The sequence below is a fragment of the Falco naumanni genome, chromosome 5 (assembly GCF_017639655.2).
Source record: "Falco naumanni isolate bFalNau1 chromosome 5, bFalNau1.pat, whole genome shotgun sequence".
Classification (NCBI taxonomy): Eukaryota; Metazoa; Chordata; class Aves; order Falconiformes; family Falconidae; genus Falco; species Falco naumanni.
The window spans coordinates 31,393,097-31,413,129 of NC_054058.1; the positions used below are offsets into that span (position 1 = coordinate 31,393,097).

The 20,033-nt window shown below is 39.5% G+C and overlaps 1 protein-coding gene across 2 annotated transcripts in view; it reads left to right on the forward strand.

The window, feature by feature from the left end:
• Window positions 1–3,729: 3,729 nt before the first annotated feature.
• The window catches only part of WASHC4 (WASH complex subunit 4), a 41,436-nt gene continuing 25,132 nt past the window's right edge, over window positions 3,730–20,033 (forward strand). Inside the window, exons 1-14 of one of the 2 annotated variants that reach the window (XM_040596839.1) lie at window positions 3,790–3,861; window positions 7,716–7,784; window positions 7,867–8,006; window positions 9,088–9,141; window positions 9,262–9,327; window positions 9,497–9,542; window positions 11,974–12,041; window positions 14,871–14,953; window positions 15,981–16,023; window positions 16,547–16,650; window positions 17,260–17,380; window positions 18,662–18,785; window positions 18,873–19,000; window positions 19,710–19,870. In XM_040596839.1, coding sequence (XP_040452773.1) covers window positions 11,988–12,041; window positions 14,871–14,953; window positions 15,981–16,023; window positions 16,547–16,650; window positions 17,260–17,380; window positions 18,662–18,785; window positions 18,873–19,000; window positions 19,710–19,870 — 818 coding nt within the window. In that variant the 5' untranslated portion in view covers window positions 3,790–3,861; window positions 7,716–7,784; window positions 7,867–8,006; ... (2 more) ...; window positions 9,497–9,542; window positions 11,974–11,987. Of the gene's footprint in view, window positions 3,862–7,715; window positions 7,785–7,866; window positions 8,007–9,087; window positions 9,142–9,261; window positions 9,328–9,496; window positions 9,543–11,973; window positions 12,042–14,870; window positions 14,954–15,980; window positions 16,024–16,546; window positions 16,651–17,259; window positions 17,381–18,661; window positions 18,786–18,872; window positions 19,001–19,709; window positions 19,871–20,033 lie in introns of both variants that reach the window. The other variant, XM_040596838.1, reaches the window with a different exon arrangement.

The following is a 20,033-nucleotide window of genomic DNA, read 5'->3' on the forward strand; positions in this document are numbered from 1 at the left end:
TTTTTAAAATAAAATGGTTCCTGTTTGAATGCTATGTTAAACTTTTCCATCAGCTTTCAAACATCATAAAACTACTGTTTAAAAATACCAGGTAACTGTATTGTCCAGTGTTGAATGATATTTCCAACTGGGATAACTTTAAAGGAAAAGATTTTTAATACCTCATAGGATCAAGCTCCTGTTGATTTATGAATCCATAGATACCTAGCCACTTCACTCTACAAATAAAATGGTCATACTACTATATTAACTCTACTACATTTTGGACTTTTTTCTCTCACCTACCCAAGTGTAACAAGTAATTTCAGCTGGAACACCTTTACGTTCACATTTCACTCAGTTCATGTGAAAGTCCAATATGAAATTTTACTTTCATGATCATTTTGGTCTGGTCAAAAGAAATTTTTTTATCAACTATGCCTGTGTTCAGTAATATTCTGCTTACATATTCTGCTTACCAAAAATCACTGTTCTAAACAGAGTCTAGAGATTTTTCTGACTACTGTATTACCTGAAGATACTAACAGATATTTGAGCAATCTTAGCAATTAGCAAACAAATGAAGCTGTATCAAATAAAAGCTTCCTGGTACAAATGGAAGCCATGAGTGCCACTCAGCTTTCAGAAATTATGCTTATAAAATGTCGATAATTTCACACGAGCAAACAGCATAAAGCCATTCACTGGTAAAACAGCACAGAAAACATCACAGAATCATAGAACAGTTAAGTTGGAAGGGACCTTAAAGATCATCTAGTTCTAACTCCCCTGTCATCAATCAAAGCTGACCTAGTCTTGCTGTCACTATAAAACAGTCAGCTTCAAGATAAAATCTAAATCAGATTTTCAGATGAAATAGGAATTCTAGGAGCATCCGGAATAGACCTAAATGACTTCAGTGTAAGCAACAAAACACTGCCACCCAGTGAGCCGAAGGAAAATCTGCTAGTATGTCGTTCAAGTAACTGCATCGTGAATGGCAGCATAAAATTTGGCTGGTGTACTTCCTACAGTCTAATTGTGCTTCTTCCAGTTAAAGAGCCTCCTGCTCATTTTCTAAAAAGGCACTACTTCAATACATTTTCTCTTAAAATAATTTGCTTTTCCTATATTAAAAATAAGGTCTATGTCAGTTTATGCTGTGGGGATCACAATGCACTCTGCTGTGGCTATTGTATCGACCAACCAGTTGGGTTACCTTGCGTGCAGTTTTGAGGATCTCACAACCTTGTAATAACCAACCCTACAGTATTTCACTCTTTACAAATTCAATTCCAATGTGGGGAAGGGAGGGCCCTACCAAGTGCCAGTTCTACAAGTTTCATTCTTGTATCATCCTGCAGATTTCAAGATCAAGTTTTTCTGAGGCAGGTAACAAAAAGCCTGGTGACTACTTTTTAAGTAGTCTGAAAGCCTCTGTTTATGTGTAGTCTTCCATAGCAGAAAGAAACAATATTTGTTGCAAAGAAAGCATATATGGTTTGTAGAGAAAAAAATTATATTGTTTTGGTTTTCAGAACTGGAAGACATGTTGGCTTTGAATAAATGTATAGTAGCTCTACTGAGGCAAATGAAAGCTGCATCTGCACGTCTGTAGACAGAATGCAATCTTTAATGTCTAGCATAAATTGTGGTTTCATTTTGTGTACTTAACATCTCCTTTGAGACACTTGTGTTCACTGCCAGCTGTTAATGTCCTGCACAATTAAATTTCTAGGGATTGAAAAGCCCCAATATGAACATCTTAAACTTGCACAGGAGCCAATAAGTAGAGAAGACATATTTTTATTATGATTATTTGACAGCCTTTACCAAAGCTGACATCTCTCCCTTAAAAATATTCCAGTTATTCCAAACATTGTTTATGTCATTTCACACAAAACTAAATTTGATCTCCTCTTTGCCAGGCCCAGACTGGCGTCTTAGAATGCATTTTTAACAGGTAAAACTTCATCAACAATAAACCTGCCAACCTTCTTCTAAAGGTTTCTTCCTTAGAAACTTTTAAAGTCAGTAGATTCCAAGGGATTGATTCCATTTAATCAGAAAACAGTTGTAACAGGTGCTGTTTTCAGACCTGCTGCATTACAGAATTAGCTTTTATGGATTATCCTGTTATCGTTTTACCCGAGCTCCTGAAATGCAGAAAAGACTACATTTAGGAAGAAGACATTGCTTTATCCAATTGTGTGCAGAATCGGACACTCGAGGGAAGTTCCCCAAACAAAGTGCAAACTTAGACAGAAAGCTTAGCATTATTTATACACTCAAATTTACATAATCTGTTAGTTTGGCATATACCTCACATTGACCACCCCTATCCACTATATTAACATATTGCTAATGTTGTAAAATTATACTACACATGCATGGGAGGGTCTGGGGTGGACGTTGGTAGTCATTTGAGTGGGTGCCCCCTACTCATTTTGAAGTTAATTCCAGGATACCCCACAACTGTTATTCTCGCCAGGTGCTTTGTAGGTATTCTGTAAGTATCCTGGTCTTCCTTAATCGCTAAAGTCTATATGGCCATTTTCTAAGATAAGTTCCTTTTACAAAAGTTCCTGTTACAAAATTCCATCCTTGACATCCTGAGTGTTCAAAGTTACAACAGCTAAAGCGTGTGTATATTTAATTTGAACTCTGTCGGTATCAATCCTGCACTTACTGATACATTTCTTACGGGAGTTGCTATTTTTGTTGCTCTTTCCCCACTGGCACTGCTGGTGACACTGCTTTTGAAGCCATTTCCTTTTCTGCTGATGCTACAGATTCTCCGGAGGGAATTCAATTGCTGTGGTCATTGCTAATGGCCCCGAATGGGTACTTCTTTTGTTACCCAAAGTACTTCTATTTTTATTCTCTGATATACCCATCCGGGCCCTGGAAAAAAATCATTGACAGACCGCATGCAGGTAAGTGCTTCATGGCTCTGTGTGACAACAAACGGCAGCGAGACGGTGAGATGGTGCTGCTGCTGCTGGCAGCCACCCCGGGCACTGCCTCAGCTCCAGACCCTGCCCCCGGGCTGGAGTAGTTCCTCCCACCCGTCCTTCCTCCACCGTCAGAAAGGGGGGTGTGTGTCCGTGTGTTACACGATCGACTGCACCCGGCAGAGCTTTCCCTCTTCTCGGCACCGTGACAGAGGTGTGCAATCGGTGTGAGGGGGATGGGGCCCACTACACCAGGGAAAATGAAGGGAAGCTCCCGAAGCCCCGGTCCCTCAGGGGCAGGCCCTCCCTCACCGACGATGCCCCGGTCCCTCAGGGGCAGGCCCTCCCTCACCGACGAAGCCCCGGTCCCTCAGGGGCAGGCCCTGCCTCACCGAAAGGATCGGCTCAACAGATGCAGGGGAGTCAGAGGAAAGGGGAGAGCGGGGGACGCCCCTGCCCCACCGCACCTTTGAGGCGCCGCTGCCCGCTCCGCAGGAACCTCGGCAGCGCCACCGCCCGCGGCGGCTGCCTCCACGGGGCCGAAGCAGTGCGTGCCTCCTCCCGGCCCCGCCTCTGCGTTAATCCCCCTGACCTCCGCCGTGGGGCCGGCACTTGGCGGCACCGGCGCTCCAGCCCGGGCCCGCCGCGCCGTGAGGGAACTGCCAGAGCGGGCGGCGGGAGGGGCGGTGCAGCACAGCGGCTGTCCTGGCGGGGGCGCTGCCGCCCGCCGCCCCCTCCCCCCCCCCCCCCCCAGAGTCCAGTCACCCGCCTCCGCCTCCATTTCCCAGCGCACGGCGCGGCGGCGGGGCAGGAAGTCCCGTGCGCCTGAGTCAGGGGAGGAGGGGGAGCCGCTGCCGGGCGCTGGCCATGGCGCTGGAGACCCTGTCCCCGGACTGGGAATTCGACCGCCTCGACGACGGCTCGCAGAGTGAGCGCTGGCGGAAGGCGGGGCGGGAGGGCCGGGGCCAGCGCCAGCGCTAGGCCGGCGGGGCTGCGGAGGGAACCGCTACAGCGTGGGGGGAGGCGCGGGCTGAGGAGACCCTGGTCCCCTCCCGGCCCCGGCCCCCTCCCGGCCCCTCACGTCGCTGTATCCCCGCTGGGAACGGGCGGGAGGAGGAGGCAGCCGTGGGAGCTGAGCGGGGCCACCCTCCCGGCTTCCCTCACGGACCCTGCCCGGTGAGGGGAGCCGGGTGTTCGCCGCGTCCCTTGCCCCGGCCGCCCGCCCTGCGCGCATCGTCCTCCGGTCGGGCCCGCGGGCGTAGAGTGCCGCGGTGGCCTTTTTTCCGGCTACCACCCAAGTTGTCGGGGATTGTTTGGGGTGGGAGAGGGGCTTTTCCAACCCATCATCCTTTACCCCCCCGGGGGGTCGCCTCCGGTGCCCCGGTGTGGCAGGGGTGGGTTGGGGGGGTGGCAGTCTTGTGTGACCTTCCCTTGCACGAACCAGGCAGGAGGAACAGAGGTTCTTGTCGTGGGGACGGTGTTTCTTTCCTTCCTGATCATTTCTCGTGGCTCACAAATTTTTGCAATTGCTTCCTCAGTTAGCCAGAGAAGTCATACCGGGATAAGTTAGTTATCTGCAGCTTCCATTGGTAGAGGTTTGCTGGCACGGAGTTGGGTGGTCAACTTGCAGTTTCACCTTTAAAAAACAATTAAGTAAGACCTTGTGATACTGAAGTCTTTGATAGTGAGTTTGTGTGCCCGTCAAAATCCACGCTTTTCTCAGCCTGTGGAGGTGACCTACTTTCTAAACAGGGAATGTGTATGGTTGTCACACTGTAATACACACTGTAAATTGAACTCTGCCAAAATAATTACACCAGGTGTTGCTGTGAAAATATGTCACTTATGGACCAACTGTTTCACATATAATGTTATCCCAAGGGATGATATTGTTTATACCATAGTAATTTAATTTGGATTTCAGTGGAAACTGAAGCTGGCCAGAGCCAAGGTTTTTACCAGTTCTCCAGCTGTAGAATGGAAAATGTAGCTTTTACTGAAAATGCCAGATCTCTGCTAGTTTGACCATGACATTAAGTGCAGCTGTGAGAACTTTACATGATATAGTGTGCTTCGTTACCACCATCTTGACAGTGAACAAACAGGCCGATCTGTTGAGAACAGCACACGGTGTTGTCCTAGAGAAAAGCCAAAGAAAAATCCTGTGACTTGAAAAACATTTTTTGTTGTTATTACTGTCTACTTTCATTTTATACTTGTATCACTAACCTTTAGCGATTATAATGTCCTCAACTGAGGACACAAGATACTAAGTAAGTTTGTTGCATTTCTGTCTTAGGTATTTATGGACATGGCACTTGCATTAAGTCTGCTGTGGCATTAAGTCCATTGACTATTGATATTGCTCATTTTATGGAAGAAGATTGAGTTGGGGAATCTGTACTGCTGAGTAGATCTCTCTCATTGTTCGAATTATAATGTTTTTATCACCTGAGGAGAAACTAAATCAAACCTTATTGTAAATGCATTCTACCCTTTGAAGTATGTCTGCTGCTCTAAAGAAAAACTATCTGATTTCTGTGATTTCTTTTTCTTTCTCTGTGTGAGCCAGTTTGTTTAGGAAAATTTTTCTGCATCTTCCCCCATCTCCAAGTCCTTCTTTTAATCAGTTCAGCCATACCTGACTCTGGCTAGCTAGAAGCTTTCACTCTCTTGTCTGTCTAAAATAGTGAGAAATTATCCACGCTTGTCTCTTATTTTGTATATAATCAGTACAAGGTGGCAAATTGATGGCTAACAATAGTTACATATTGGAAATATTTAACATCAGTTAAGTTGAGCTATAGCATTGTTCAAACCCATCATTTGGCTGCTGGAAAGGGGACAGTTTGTGGGTCTCTAGCACAGCACTGCTGCAAGATTTTGTTTGAGAAATGCTGCCTGTTTCATGGGGAGTTGATTTGAACAGCAGTGCTAATTTACTACTGTTGTATGACTTGGAATCTTCTGCTGTTCTTCTGATAAAGCCCCAGTATCTCCCGTCAGTTTTGCTGCTTAGTTTGTCTATTATGTGAAGGGAGGAGATGGGATTAGGGGTATACTGCAGCATAACTCTATAATGGTAAGTCTCCATACTCTGCGTTTTCTAGCAGTAAAGTACTGAAGCTGACATGGTGGCTGGTTAAACTTCATTCTGCAGGGCTCTGCATCCATCAGTGTTTTACTAGTTTTCTGCAGCAGAGCTTCCAGAAGATGCACTGGAAGGAACTTGAAAGATGAGATGAATTTAGTAGAATGGAATAATACAATGATACAACTCAAGGGCTGCACATCAGTGTCTGGAGTGCATACTGCTGATGGAGAGGTTTTTTTTGTTCACTTGCTGCTTATCCATTTACATGAAATTCAGTCTCCTTATCTTGACAGTGCCTGTGCACTGTCTAGGCTGCAGGTACAGGTAGAGGCCAACAGCACTAATGCAGAACTTGGTGTGGGAGAATTTACTGACCCTCTTGGACAGGCTTTTCAGTCTGTGTGCCCTTATGGTTGGCATTGCGGCTGGCTTCAAAGTAGTAGCTTAGAATTAGACAGAACTTCACTGCAGTCATTTTGCCTTCTTAGTCTCAGCCTACCTGTGCATAATCCTCATCTTTTCCGTACTAATTTTTCCGTACTAATTTTTCCCCTTATGCCCGGTTCAGTGTCTCAGTAAAATATTTTCTTTCTCCAAAAAATGTCTAAGTGATAATTGATTTGGTAGTGCTCTCCCACTGAAGTACCCGTCAACTACCATTTGGCAGTTACTGGCAGTGTGGATGGGTAAGAGGTTAAATGTGCAGAATAAAAGAATCTAAGTGTGTTTAACTTTCTAGAGCAGCCTACTTCCTGAAATGTGGAATGAGAGTGTCTAAAGCTACGTGAGAATTGAATTCTTGTTCAGAAAAAATTCAGTTGTTCGGCTGACTTACATTCTCTAACTTTTTTAGATAATCCTTTTTTTTGCCAAATAGCAGAAGGTCACAAGCTATTAGATTTGTTATCTAATTATGGGGAAGACACCTTAGTCTTCACACAAGAAAGGATTGTGCTTCCTTACTGAGTATTGAAGGCTTGAGCTGTAATCATTCACTCTGTAGTTTAGATTATGCAACTAAGTCAGTAATTGTATATAATTTGGGGAGGAGGGGGGGGAGTGTTTTAATGTGGGAAGACGAAAGATCAGGATAGAGTGAATGAAACTTTTGTGGACTGATTGTCTTTAGACTTTCTTTGCTAATTAATACTACTATTCTTGGTGTTTGCCTAGGTGGATGTTATCATTTGGGGCAAGTAGGTTCGAAAGGTAACGGGACAGCTCTGCATTTCAGTATTCAGGTGCCAAGCAGAAGAAAAGTTCTGCTTGAAGATGGTGAATTTGCAAGTGGAGGGAATGATTAAAAGCCATAAACTTCCCATGTAATGCCTAAGTAACTTACTGAGAGGTAGCAGGGAAAGAGTAGGAGGATTGCTACTAATTCAGCTGCTGCTCAGGCTAAATGATTAGACCCTTTGCCTCAAAGTTCTAGTATAATTGTTTATGTACTGGTTCAGCTGATGGGTAGAATCATCTGTTCTAATTTCTACAGTTGTTTCTTTGCTCAGCATCTTTATGTGATTATTAGGTTTGTTAAGATTTTAGTTTGAAAATATATGTATGTTTAAAAAATAATTTTCTGCAAACCACTTAAATATTTGGTATTCTTTAAGTAGTATTTGGATTTATTTTAAACTGACACTAAGTTGTAGGATTGTTTTTAAACAAATAAGAACTTTATGTTAAAGATGTGATTGTCTAAAGGAAAAATGCTGCAGCAAAATGAGGAATACAGTACTGGAGCTAAACAGCAACAGGTTAAAAATTTTTTTAATAAATTTTTGAAATTGTAGTTTACTGAACAGTCTATAAAACTGTACGAATGTTATCAATTCTCAGAAATTCATGCTGAAGTGCAGTTGAAGAATTACGGAAAATTTCTTGAGGAATATACATCTCAGCTGAAGAGAATTGAAGATGCTTTGGATGACTCTGTTGGAGATGTTTGGGACTTCAGTCTTGATCCCATTGCATTAAAGGTCTTCATATATTTCTTATGCATTGCAACTGTTATTTTCCTAGTTTCTCCTTCCCTTCAAAACCTGAGAAGTAAAAGCTTGATGTATTTGTGCTCTTAAAATTTTGACTTCTGTGTTTGAGAAACCTATCCAGTAGTATTTTAATTATCAAATAATTAAAAAATTGGTGTGTATCATAAGAGAAGTTGTTTTCATATTATTCTTTTCCAGTCATTTGGATACTAGTGGAAGTTAAGGGAACTTAAGAGTTCTTCATGTGTTGGGAAGGCGAATTTCAGCAAACTTCTTCCCTATGGGTGTTGGTACTCTTTATCTGGGTGTTGGGGTTCCAGAAGAGCTTACGAATAGTTGTATAACTGTAGAGCAAACTATGTGTGTATTTATAGCTGTCTTTTAACGTAATAGCCTTGGTACAGTATTTTCTGTCCTCCAGAGGTGGCTATTTCCTTGATCGTAAGTTCTCTGTCCTCTGTGGAACATTATGGTTTTTCTCTGAATTTGCAGACATCGTTTAAAAGCACTTTTGTTACCATATGGAACTTGTCTGCGCTGAAGATGCACTCTTTAGCAAGCATCTGTCTGAATAATTGGAATAAATTACATGTAGGGCCACCACAGTGCTGGATATGTATGAACTAGTCAATATCGTGGCTGACTTCAGTACAAAATGTCAGTGCCTGTATACAAATAATACAGTATGCATCCTGTTTCCTGCATTTGGGATTCTTAATTGATGTTTTAGGTTTCCTTTCTACATACTCCATAACAACCATGCTTTTGCTTTCCAAGTTTTGTAAGTAAATTGTTGGAAATGCTGTATAGTGTACCTAGTTATTTGCCTTTCTGCCTGGAGTGAAAGGAAAGGTATTTCCATCTAAATGTGAAGAGTGAAGGTTTCCTGCAGCATAGCTTACCTGTAATGGGCAATTATTGCTCTTTTATTACGGACCCTATCTGAGATTAAACCGGGGGGTGGAATACTTACCTAGTTGGATAAATGTATTTTTGACCAATATTTTCTAAAGTTGTTTGTTTGTTGGTTTTGGTTTTTGGTTTTTTTTTTTTTCTTCTTTTATTTTAGCTTTTGCCATATGAACAGTCTTCCCTGCTGGAGCTCATAAAGACAGAAAACAAGGTAAATGCTTTATACTTAAAAGAAAAAACAAAATAGAATTATTCTAGCTAAAACCAAGCCCTCTGAATGTGAATCTATTTGTAATCTCTGTGGTTTTCCCCCCCCCTCCTTTGAATCTAGGTTCTAAACAAAGTAATAACTGTGTATGCTGCTCTTTGCTGTGAAATCAAGAAGTTAAAATATGAGGTAAATTCAGCTATCTTTTGTTAATATGTATGAAAATGTTTGCAGATTGTCACATGATACATAGATTTATTCTTTAGCAGTAAAGAAACAAGATATGTCTAAATAACTTTTGTAGCATGATTTCATATATCCTATTTATTAAAAAACAAATTTCTGCTTTTGTTGTTAGGCAGAAACTAAATTTTATAATGGCCTCTTGTTTTATGGAGAAGGAGGTAAGTAGCTCCCTTTTACAGTAAAAGTTTGTAGTTTTACATAGTTGCTTCAGGTTATCTTAAATGCTACAATAAGTGTAATTTTATTATACAGGTACATGCTTTATTTGTATATTTGACTGATAACCACAAAGTCCATTATTTGGTGTTCATATGGATATATCTTAGTGTCCTGTAATTGTCCTGAGTTAGCTTAAGATAATGCTAAGATTGATCTGTAAAACCCCATTACCTGCAGTATGTATTGTTACATTAACGGGAAGTTTTATTGCAGTCTTATTTACATGAGAAGTAGGGAGTGCAGGCTGTTGAGGTTGTATTAAATGTATAACGTACAGCTTATATACTCTAGCAGCTATTTTTCAAAGTATGACGTTGAAAACCTGTTTTTCACATGTAAATACACCCTAAACCAATTTATTTTCTACTGGGACTAGATTTTACATTGGTTGTAGTAAAATAATAGATCTGCAGTTTGATAGTAATAAAACAATGAAACCATTAACAAATAACTTGGACCAAGTCCTGCCTACTTTAACACACTGCAGCTTCTCTTGGAACAGCTATGATTGCGTAAGTAATGTCACCTGCCTGTCAAGTGCAGGTAGTAGTACTTGCACTACTATTTAGATCATGACATAATACAGGGGCATAAGTGATTCAATTGGCAAATCATGAAACCCTGCTTTAGGTGAAAGCTGGGTTTTGTCATGAAGTTAAATTAGCAACTCCTCTGAAGGACTGGTGTTAAGCTTCCACCTTAAAGGACTTTAGTCCGGGAATAAGTGCAGATCTTGGTCCTGAGGACTGGATATGTTAATGGGTTTAGAGATGTAACACCTAACTTTGTTTCCTATTTCAGAAATTTGAGAGGAAGGGAAGGCCTTTTCATAGTAGTCTTGTAAAGGAGCTTTTTTTTAAAGTTTTTCAAGACCCTTGACTGAGACAGACATATTGAGGAATATGAAACCTTTGAGCTAGGCACTGTTTATCATTCTTTTAGTGCTATATAAGATGACTGTTGTGGTTCAGTTAAGGAATATGAAGTGTGGGGTTGTGTGGTTTGGGTTTTTTTTTCTTAGCAGATTCTCACTTCTTGTCAGACATGGTTTTAAATATCTTAAAAGAAAGTGATATGCTGCCAAAATGATACTAGGGGATCCCTGAAAACTTCTCTGTGTCTCTAGCATGAAAAAAGTCAGACTGTTGCAGATTAGTGTGTTACAGCAGCAGTTTGTTCCTGATGGATGGTCTGCAGGGAATGATTGAGAATGGCAGGAGCTGAGAGGTCAGCCTTCTGTGAGTTAGGTAGGGATGCAGAAATTGTTCTCTGCTTCCGTATCCCTCCTTGTGGCACCTGCTTTGATAACAGCAAGCTTGCTTGCTTACTTGGACCAGCTGGCAAAGTTACTGAAGGATGGCTGAAATTTAAACAAATACTACCCTTTTCCCTCTGTATAAAGTAACATTTTTTTTCCACCTTGTCCCTGAAGTGGCTAGGGCTCATCTTTAAATGGTTAATGTTGATAGTTTTTTTATTAATTTAAAATAATGAACATTACATAAAATGTGTAAAGGGGAAGCATGGAACATTTAGAATGTCCCAGAGCTCCATCTCACAGAAGTATGGAGACTCTATTTTAGTTTCTGATGACCACTCTAAAAGAACATATTCTATGAAGCAGTATGTTTACCTGCAGTTCTTAAGCAGCTAAACCTGCAATTGTAATCCATTTTTGCTCAGAGTGACCCAGTAAAAAAATTTCAGGTGTAGAGCATTAATAAGACTGTTTTGTCCGGTGGTATTACGACTGCCCCAGCTGACAGAAACAGTTTGGCATTGGCAATATTACTGTATTTCATAGTGTGCTGTTAGTGTACTTTGGTATACAAAGTGCTTTGAAGCTATGGTGGTGAGCCGTTTCTTTTTGTACAGGATGATACGTAGGAAAAAGAAAATCAGTTTCTTGAGGAAATCATATGCTACACAACTTTTTCGTCTGACTAATCATGTAGTATATTCTTTCAATAAATAATTACCAGTGGATGTTCCTTGCAATACAAATACCTAGTGCTGTCACAGAAACTTTTTAAAATGGAAAATTTTATATGAAGTTACATTATATATATGCCTTTAAATAATGCCATTTTGTATTCTTTATTTTTTTTCAGATGATTGAGACTCCCACTCCCCTCTCCCTGCTTTGTATCTAACTTATAAACAATGTAACTTTATATGAGAAAGAAACTTCAAAAATAAGTCCAGCTTAGGAAAGCAAAATTAAAAAGTTTTTAAAGCTCCATCAGTATGCTTATAATATTGTGTTCCACTTGTATGACAAAGAAATGGCTTGGAGGGCAAGCTTCAATGTTAATTTAACAGGTATAACGCAGGCTTTTGAAAGCGGTGACAAGTGTTTTGTCTTTTAAGCCACAGATTCCAGCATGGTGGAGGGAGATTGCCAAATACAGATGGGAAGATTTGTTTCTTTCTTGCAGGTATGGTATGTTTTGATTTTTTTGGACAGCAGTTATAATCTTGATTTTACTTGCGAAGTAGATTTAACCATCTGCAGCATCCTGCTTGCATCTTGCTGAAAGGCATTGCAGTCATTTGATATGTTACTATGTTTTGCCTGCAGACCTGTCACAACCAGCTGATGTATCACACATTGTTTTGGGTTTTTTTATGCTTGTCTAAAACTCTGGAAGTCTAATGAGAGGAAATTACAGTTTGTCTAATTGTTGATTAAATATATTAGAAAGAAAATGTCAATAAGAAGATAATTGAGGTTGTTTCATTTGATAGTAAAGATACCTGTTTTTATAATTTTGATTAGCAAGTTTTAGTTTTCATTGGACACTGGGAACTGGGAATGGATTAATTGTTTATACATATCTTTTTTTTTTTTTTTTTTTTTAAGCTTGTAGAAGAAAGTAAAATTAAAACATGTCCCTAGAAAAAAATTGCTTGTGCCTCACTCAAACTTTCAGGGAAGAACACTTCTCTCCTACACAGTTTGGTTGTTATCAGGGTCCTTTTACATGAAAACAGGACCTGTGTTTGTTCTAAGGATTTCCTGTCCTTTTGGGTTTCAGTCTACTGTGGGATTTTTTTTGTCTTTAGCATAGCTTAAGTGACTGTCCTGTCCCCAAAAATGTTCCTATTTTTATGCAGTATTTCTTGTAGTAAAATGTATGTGTTGAAGTAGAGAACATACAGGAAGCTTCCAGAATGTGTAAAGAAATTCTAGTTGAACAAAGGTTAAAATTCCTGTTCTTGCTGTATAGTAGCATGGCAGTAGTCATTTACTGAGCTGTAGGCTGAATGGTATAGGAAGCTGTTTTTCAGTCTCTTTTACCCTAACAACTGCACTTGGGCATGGTATCTGGAAGGAGTGGGGGTTGAGGTGTCCCCATTTTTCAAGCTTTTTGTCCTATCAGCTTTGTCAGTTTCATCCTTTGTTCTCTATTTCTTTCTGAGCAGATGTTTGAGACATTTTACTAATTCTGAAATAGGGCTACTTACACTTGTGGTTTTCCAGACATTATACAGGTAGGTCCTTTCCCCTCTACAGATGCCCTGTCTGGGTGGAAGTTGAGAGCAGGGTGACTGGCTGTATGGATATCTATGTACATTGCAAATCCGCTCTGTATAACAAGTTTATGTTTGTTTATGGGGTATATGCTGATGTGTATAGTTGTAGGGTAAACGGTGCACACAAAAATAGCAGTATTGCTTGTAGCCAGCTTAGCATGCTAGGATGGCTTGCTGATTATTGAGCAACTTTGGAAAGAAGGGAGATGCAGGATGTTGCCCTGGAGGGAGTATTACTCTGCTAAGAGGTGTGTATTGCTTTTCATAAAGCTATGGGGAAAACTTTTTCCTCATTGAGTTTGTTGTTTTTCAACTGTTGTATTCTCCTGAACCCACTCAGTAGTAGTCTATATCCATAGACTTGGAAGTGCTGTTCTGGTCAATGTTATAAGCATATCCTCAAGGGCCATTCATGAAAATATGAATGAAGATGACAAAAGAGGTGGAATGTTGGTTTCACAGAGCTGAAGTCCATTGTTGGTTTATTGGCTCTTCTGAGTTTGGGATTTCTTGATTAACTAGGTGTAACAGCCTCAAATTTGCTATGTCAAAACATTTTTTTTTAAAAAATAATGCTGTGAAACACTAGTTAAATACTCTTGACCCTGCAGAAGACAGTGATAATAAAATTACAATCTTGTCTGTGTTATGTAGCTGCTAAAGTGCATGTGCCGTTAAACTGGACTAGTTCCTGGAGGTTTTGAAATGGCAGCTGCTTGCCCCTTCCCCAGGAAACATGATCTCATTTGTCTATTAATCCATTCCCCTGGATTCTGTTGCCTTGTTTCAGCTGCATTTATTAGAGCAATACAAGTATAAGAAGTAACGACACTTATGTTTTGTGTAAACTGGTGACTAATAGAAGGCAGAAGCCCAAATAAGATCTATTTTTGATGGAGAGGAAGATGGAATTCAGCTGTTAGCCAGCCTTCTGGCAGGAATGGCACACTGGCTGGTTGGCCGGTGTGGGCTGTCTGCTATGAAGCCATCTGTGTGCTGACTGCCTCTTCTCATCACACACTGATTTTTCCCTGATGAGGTTTTAGGGTGCAATAATGAGCAAATATTATTGCAGTTAAGGGCAACTCAGATTTGTTCATCCTGTTGCTCAAAGAATACCTTGTTAAAATCCAGTATAGATATTAAGGTAGTCCTTTATGTGGTCAGAGTTGACCTGTTCTAACTCATTTTGTACTATGTAATTGAGCTTAAGTTCTGTTTTAGTCAAGCATACCTCTGAAAAGTATTACCTTTATTATTTTTTTTAAAGCAGTATTCTGTGGTTTATCACATTCACAGTAGGTACAGGCTCTGTGTTAACTTCTAATTTGAATTCAGCTATCACCAGTTCCCAGAGCATGACCCTTGAATCTAGTGGGAAAAGGCACAGCCTTTTCCATTAGGGCTATTTCCTCTGAAGGTACTTGGGCACTGTTGTCAAGTCACTTCTTACTGTCTTTGATAAATTAAATCAATGCTATAAATAGTCCAAGTTGTACTGGAAGCTTGTGTTCAGTAGCTTCTTAGCTTAGTCCCAGATTCTTTTTTTGGAGCTGTTAGTAGTATTTTTTCCACCATGCTGTAGGTCTGTCCAATGACTTGGATTAGGGATATAGCTGGAGCTTGGGCTGCAAGCTCAGTGATTTATGTTCAGTTTTTTGGGTGTCATGACAGCTTATGTATGAAGAAGGTCTATACATACATATGCATTTTATTTTCTTGTATTTCAGGAGCTGTCTTGCTTTGTTACCCGGTGTTACGAAGTGGTGGTGAATGTAGTGCATCAGTTGGCTGTTCTCTATACCAGCAACAAGTAATTATTCCCTAAAATACTATATTGATTTTATGTAGTTAGGCAAATACATAAAATATGAATGTTCTGTCTAAGGTATGTTCATTTTTGGACTATGGTTATCTAGAGATATGGAGAGTGTTTTGCTGTGCAAGTTTAGACTTCATAAGCCGTTACAGAAGTGGATCTGTTTTATTTTCAGAAAAGGCAGTGCTTCTATATAATGAGATGCGAGTTTCTTTTTTTGTCATTTTTTGATAGAATTGGTGCTTCAGAGGCACTTAGTCTTTTCGATTAAGATTACCCTTTCATCCTTGCCATGTTTGAAAGAAAGATTCCTCCTGTTGACTGATACAGTGGATACCAGTAGCTTTAGAAGCTTAAAAATCAGATCATTTCCATGGTCTATTTTAAATATGTAAATATTAGTATATATTTCTCATGGAACAACCATAGTTTTAACACCTGAAGTTGAGCCTTAGTAAGGACTGTTTTGTTTAGCTCCTCTGAGAACTGAGGAGAGTTTAGCTCTGAATAGAGTTGTTGAGTTGAGCTCTGAATATAACTGCAAGGCTCTTGATTCCTCCCCTCCGCCCCAGATAAGATAGCATCATTCTTCTCAGTTTTGTTTGTTAGACTTTCTGTATGTGCTGGATGTGTAGCTTGGACATGGCTTTTATTAAATATGTGAAGTGATTTTGATTTTGTACTTTTGGGCTACAAGGCTGTACATATCAAGGCTACTTGCTGTTAGCATAACTGAATTGGGAATTGCCGATACACCTGTGCACTGAATCCAAGCAGTGGTTTGAACCAGTCACACATGCTGTACATTTAAAAATGCAATATTAAATTTCATCATAGCATACACATTTCACATAGCATATACTTTTAATCAGATTTTGAGGTTCTTTTGTTTTCTGGAGTTACTATTTTAATGAAGAAAAATGTACCCCAAAAACCAAAGAACACGCTGTGATGCAGAATCCATAAATATGCCCCATTCTAAGGATCAAAAAGGCATTAACATTTTTTATTTTATTTACAGGAATGCACCTAACATTATAGAGACATCTGGAGTTCATTTTCAGGTGGGAATGATTTGGAACCCTTTTGCTTATGTTAATATATGTTAATCTTGATCATTAATCCTGAGAAAAGCAGCAAGAAAGTGAGTTTTGAGTACAACTTTTAATCGGGAATCTCCTTTAAAGGTTTTTTTTTTCTGGCATTTTATGTGGAAAGGTCTGTCATCTCCATGTCTGTCATATTGTAGCTTTCTTAGCTGAAAAGTGTTTGCATGCTCCGTTACTGTGTGCAGTATGTACTTCTGCATGTAGACAATTTGAAAAATCCTACATTCAATGTTAAATAGATCAGTGAACTTAGTGATGCCTGTATGCAAACTGATGTTCCTTGTGTCACTACAGGAAATACTAAATCTTAAAGCTACCAAACCAAGAAATCTCTGATTTAACTCTCTAGCTGATGTCTTGTTGGCTGATAATATATTGAAGGGAACTGAAATTTTATATGCCACACGTGACTGCAATAAACTTTTCAATAACTATCGTCCTTTTCTTTTTTCTTTTTTTTTTTTTCTAATTAAAACAGGCAATGTATGAGCATCTGGGAGAGTTGCTCACAGTCTTAATCACTCTGGATGAAATAATTGACAATCACGCCACTCTGAAAGATCACTGGACCATGTATAAGAGGTGTGTCTCTGAAGGTGTGAAAAATACCCCTACAAGATAACAGCATGTGTGTATGTGTTTGTGCCAACAATGTCAGTGTGGGAACGTGGATTTTTGGTAGCCCCGAGAGTTTTCCAGAAATCTTAACGAAGAGCAGGGCTAAGCCCCCACTGTGTCCTTACAGCATCACCAGTAAGTTTTTAAAGTGTTGAATGTTACATTTACAATTCACGGTAAGCATCTTGACAGAGTTGGTGGGGTTTGAAATATATTCAGTAAGATCTAATTTTATACAGAACTGGTCTAAGACTATCCCTATCTCTGTTGATCATGGGGCTGGGCATACAGATTTAAGTAAGAACTCTAAAAAGCTAGAGAGTCAACAATTTTAAAGGTAGTTAAATTAGTGGAACAATAACTGTTTCATTGAATACCTAAATAAATGGGAGTTATTCAAATGCACATGCCTTATACAGTCCTAGTGGGTTTTGTTTTGTTTTGGTTTTTTTTTATTTTGGAGTTGCTGCTGGGCACAGATATGGGCAGTTAAAATCTGTTCTCAAAATAGTACAGGATCGGTGTGTTTTAATTAAATGTTTGTATGTATGTGTTCCATACCTACTCCTGTAGGCTGCTAAAATCTGTCCATCACAACCCTTCTAAGTTTGGGATTCAAGAAGATAAACTGAAGCCGTTTGAAAAGCTGTTGTTAAAACTGGAATGCCAGTTACTTGATGGAATCATATTTCAGGTAATAAAATTAATGTTCCCCAGTATGATAGGGGAAACTATTACATTAAAGCGACAGTCTTTTTCAAATGGTTGGTTTATTTGTATTTGTTTTGTTTTGCTCCAGATACAGTGATAACGTGAATTTGGCTCTTGGATCTGTGCGTGGGGCCTGAGGGCAGGGGTGGGGAAAAAGGCTTTATTGTAAGATCCTTCCTTGCTCTTCTCATGTGCTAGAGCTGTGCCAGGCTTTGAATGGTAGCAGTCAAGAAACACAGACAGCTTGGCATGAGGACTGTGTATTATCAGGGAGTCTGTTTTTCACCAGAAATTTTAATAGTGAGCAGACTTACGTACCATAAATTTATAGCAAAATACGTTAAGTGTGACCCCTTGTGACATATTTTGTCTCATTCCTAGCATATGAGAAAGGTAGCTGTGATTAGCCACTGTTTCTGTGGTGTATCCCCCTGAAACATGCAAGCAAACAGGGGGATGAGGAGGACTGTTACTTTTTTGATACATTTAACTTAAATGGGTTCGTACAAGATGCCATCTTTTTTTAGGTAAGCCTGTATGTGAGACACTGAAATCAGATGTTGTTGCATAGCAGGCAGAGGACTGCATTGCTGAACCTGGTCACAGCAGAGTCAATTGAACAACAGTACTGTTGCTCAGTTCTTACATCTTAAATGGCATAGAGGAAAAGGTTTTGTTCTGTAAAAGCCTTCAAAAGGGAATTTGTAGATAAGCCAAACTGTGCTTAATTATTTATTCTTTCAAACATTACTACCAGCTATTCATTTTTCATTGTACGTTTCTTTAATATTGCGTTAGTACAAAACCCTCATTATATGTTGACTGTTGTGTGCGTTTGGTAATTTTTTTTAAACCACTACCAGTGGTGCAGGGTTTTATGCTACAGGCTCATGAACCCTATGCTATAAGCAACTTGCATGATAATCTTGTTTAGTTAATGGATAGTTAGTAACATATTATAATGTAGTAATGCAAATACCTATCCAGTTTCTTATCGCTATCGCATCAAATGGTTTCTTTAAAAATCCCCCTTAATAGAAATGTAAAGTAAATTTTTTTTAATATTATGTGTAAGAGAGGTTTTTAATGTTTTCTGTTATTATACTTAAATAATTTAAGCATAGTTAAAAATATTTATGTTGTGAAGTTTAGGACTAACTACAGGTTAGTCTTAAATCAGTGTGCTCTTACAGTATTACTCTCTTACAAAATCGGTATTCTTTCAAGGTCAAAAATTATTTTTTTTTTTCCCCTTTTTGCTCAGGCCTGTATAGAGCAACAATTTGATTCTGTAAATGGTGGAGTGTCAGTGTCGAAGAACAGCACGTTTGCCGAAGAATTTGCTTATATTCTTCGCACAGCTTTTGCAAATGTAGAAGCCAAACTTGGTAATGCAAGCTCATGCTTCTCCTGCCAGCTTCAGTTTCTAAAACTGTTTGCCTGGGAGTAGGCTTAAAAGCGGTGTGTTTCTGCAGGTGAACCTTCAGAAATTGACCAGAGAGATAAATATGTAGGCATCTGTGGCCTCTTTGTACTGCATTTTCAGATTTTTCGGACCATAGACAAGAAATTTTACAAGTCATTGTTGGATGTCTGCAAAAAGGTGAATGCTTTATTCTTTTGTCAGGAATTAAGGGGGAGAGGAAATCTTCAGTAATGAAGTAGATAATTTTCTAGTTGTGTAGCATGGACTTGGGAAAAGAAAGAACACATGATTTACCAAAACAAGGCAGAAAGCAAAGTTAAGATACTTCAACTTTTCAGAATTTCATACCCGCCCCTCCATTTTCTTTTAAAGATGGTTTAAAACCTGTGGACTCATGTAGTAGCAAGATAAAATAACTTGAAATTACCATTTAAAAATGTTTCTTCTCAAATTAAGGTGGCACTGAAGACAAAAATAATTGTTTGAGTTGTGAGTATTGTGGGGCTGAATAAATGCTGTAGGTTTTGACATTGGATATAAGTACATATTTTGAAAGACCTCTAAGGCGAAAGGTGATTGGAATTTTTTTCATATCAGGTGCTATTAAGGAATTATTAAATTCTCTAATACAGTTTAAAATCACCAAAAGTGTAATAACTTTGCTTCTGGTGTCCTTAGTGGGTTTATAGGGGAGAAACCTTTTTTCATGTTAATTTAATACTTCGTAGAAACTAGGTATGCAGAAATAAACTGAATTGGGTGTAAGGGTTCCAAAGAGGCATAAGAAACATGCATGGTGCATAGTATTTGTTGTAGTTACTTATGTTTACTGCTACTTTGTAGTATTTTCACCCCCCCTTTTTTTGTTTTGTACCCACACCCCCAGGTACCAGCCATCACATTAACTGCTAACATTATCTGGTTTGCTGACAACTTTCTGATTCAGAAGATACCAACTGCTGCCAAACTTCTGGACAAGAAAAGTATTCATACAGTTAAAACACAAAGGGAGAACTTTCTACAGCAGAAGGCACAGTCACTTACCAAGTAAGCTTCCTAAATACTGCTTCATGATGCTGTTTGGCAAATAGTTTATAAGCGTACTAGTGTGTGTAGTGTGGCTCAGTGGTGTTAAGCAACTTTTCTGCTTCGCTGCAGCAGTATGTGTGTGTTAGTGTCACTGAAAAAGTGTTGGTCAAAACAGCTTTCA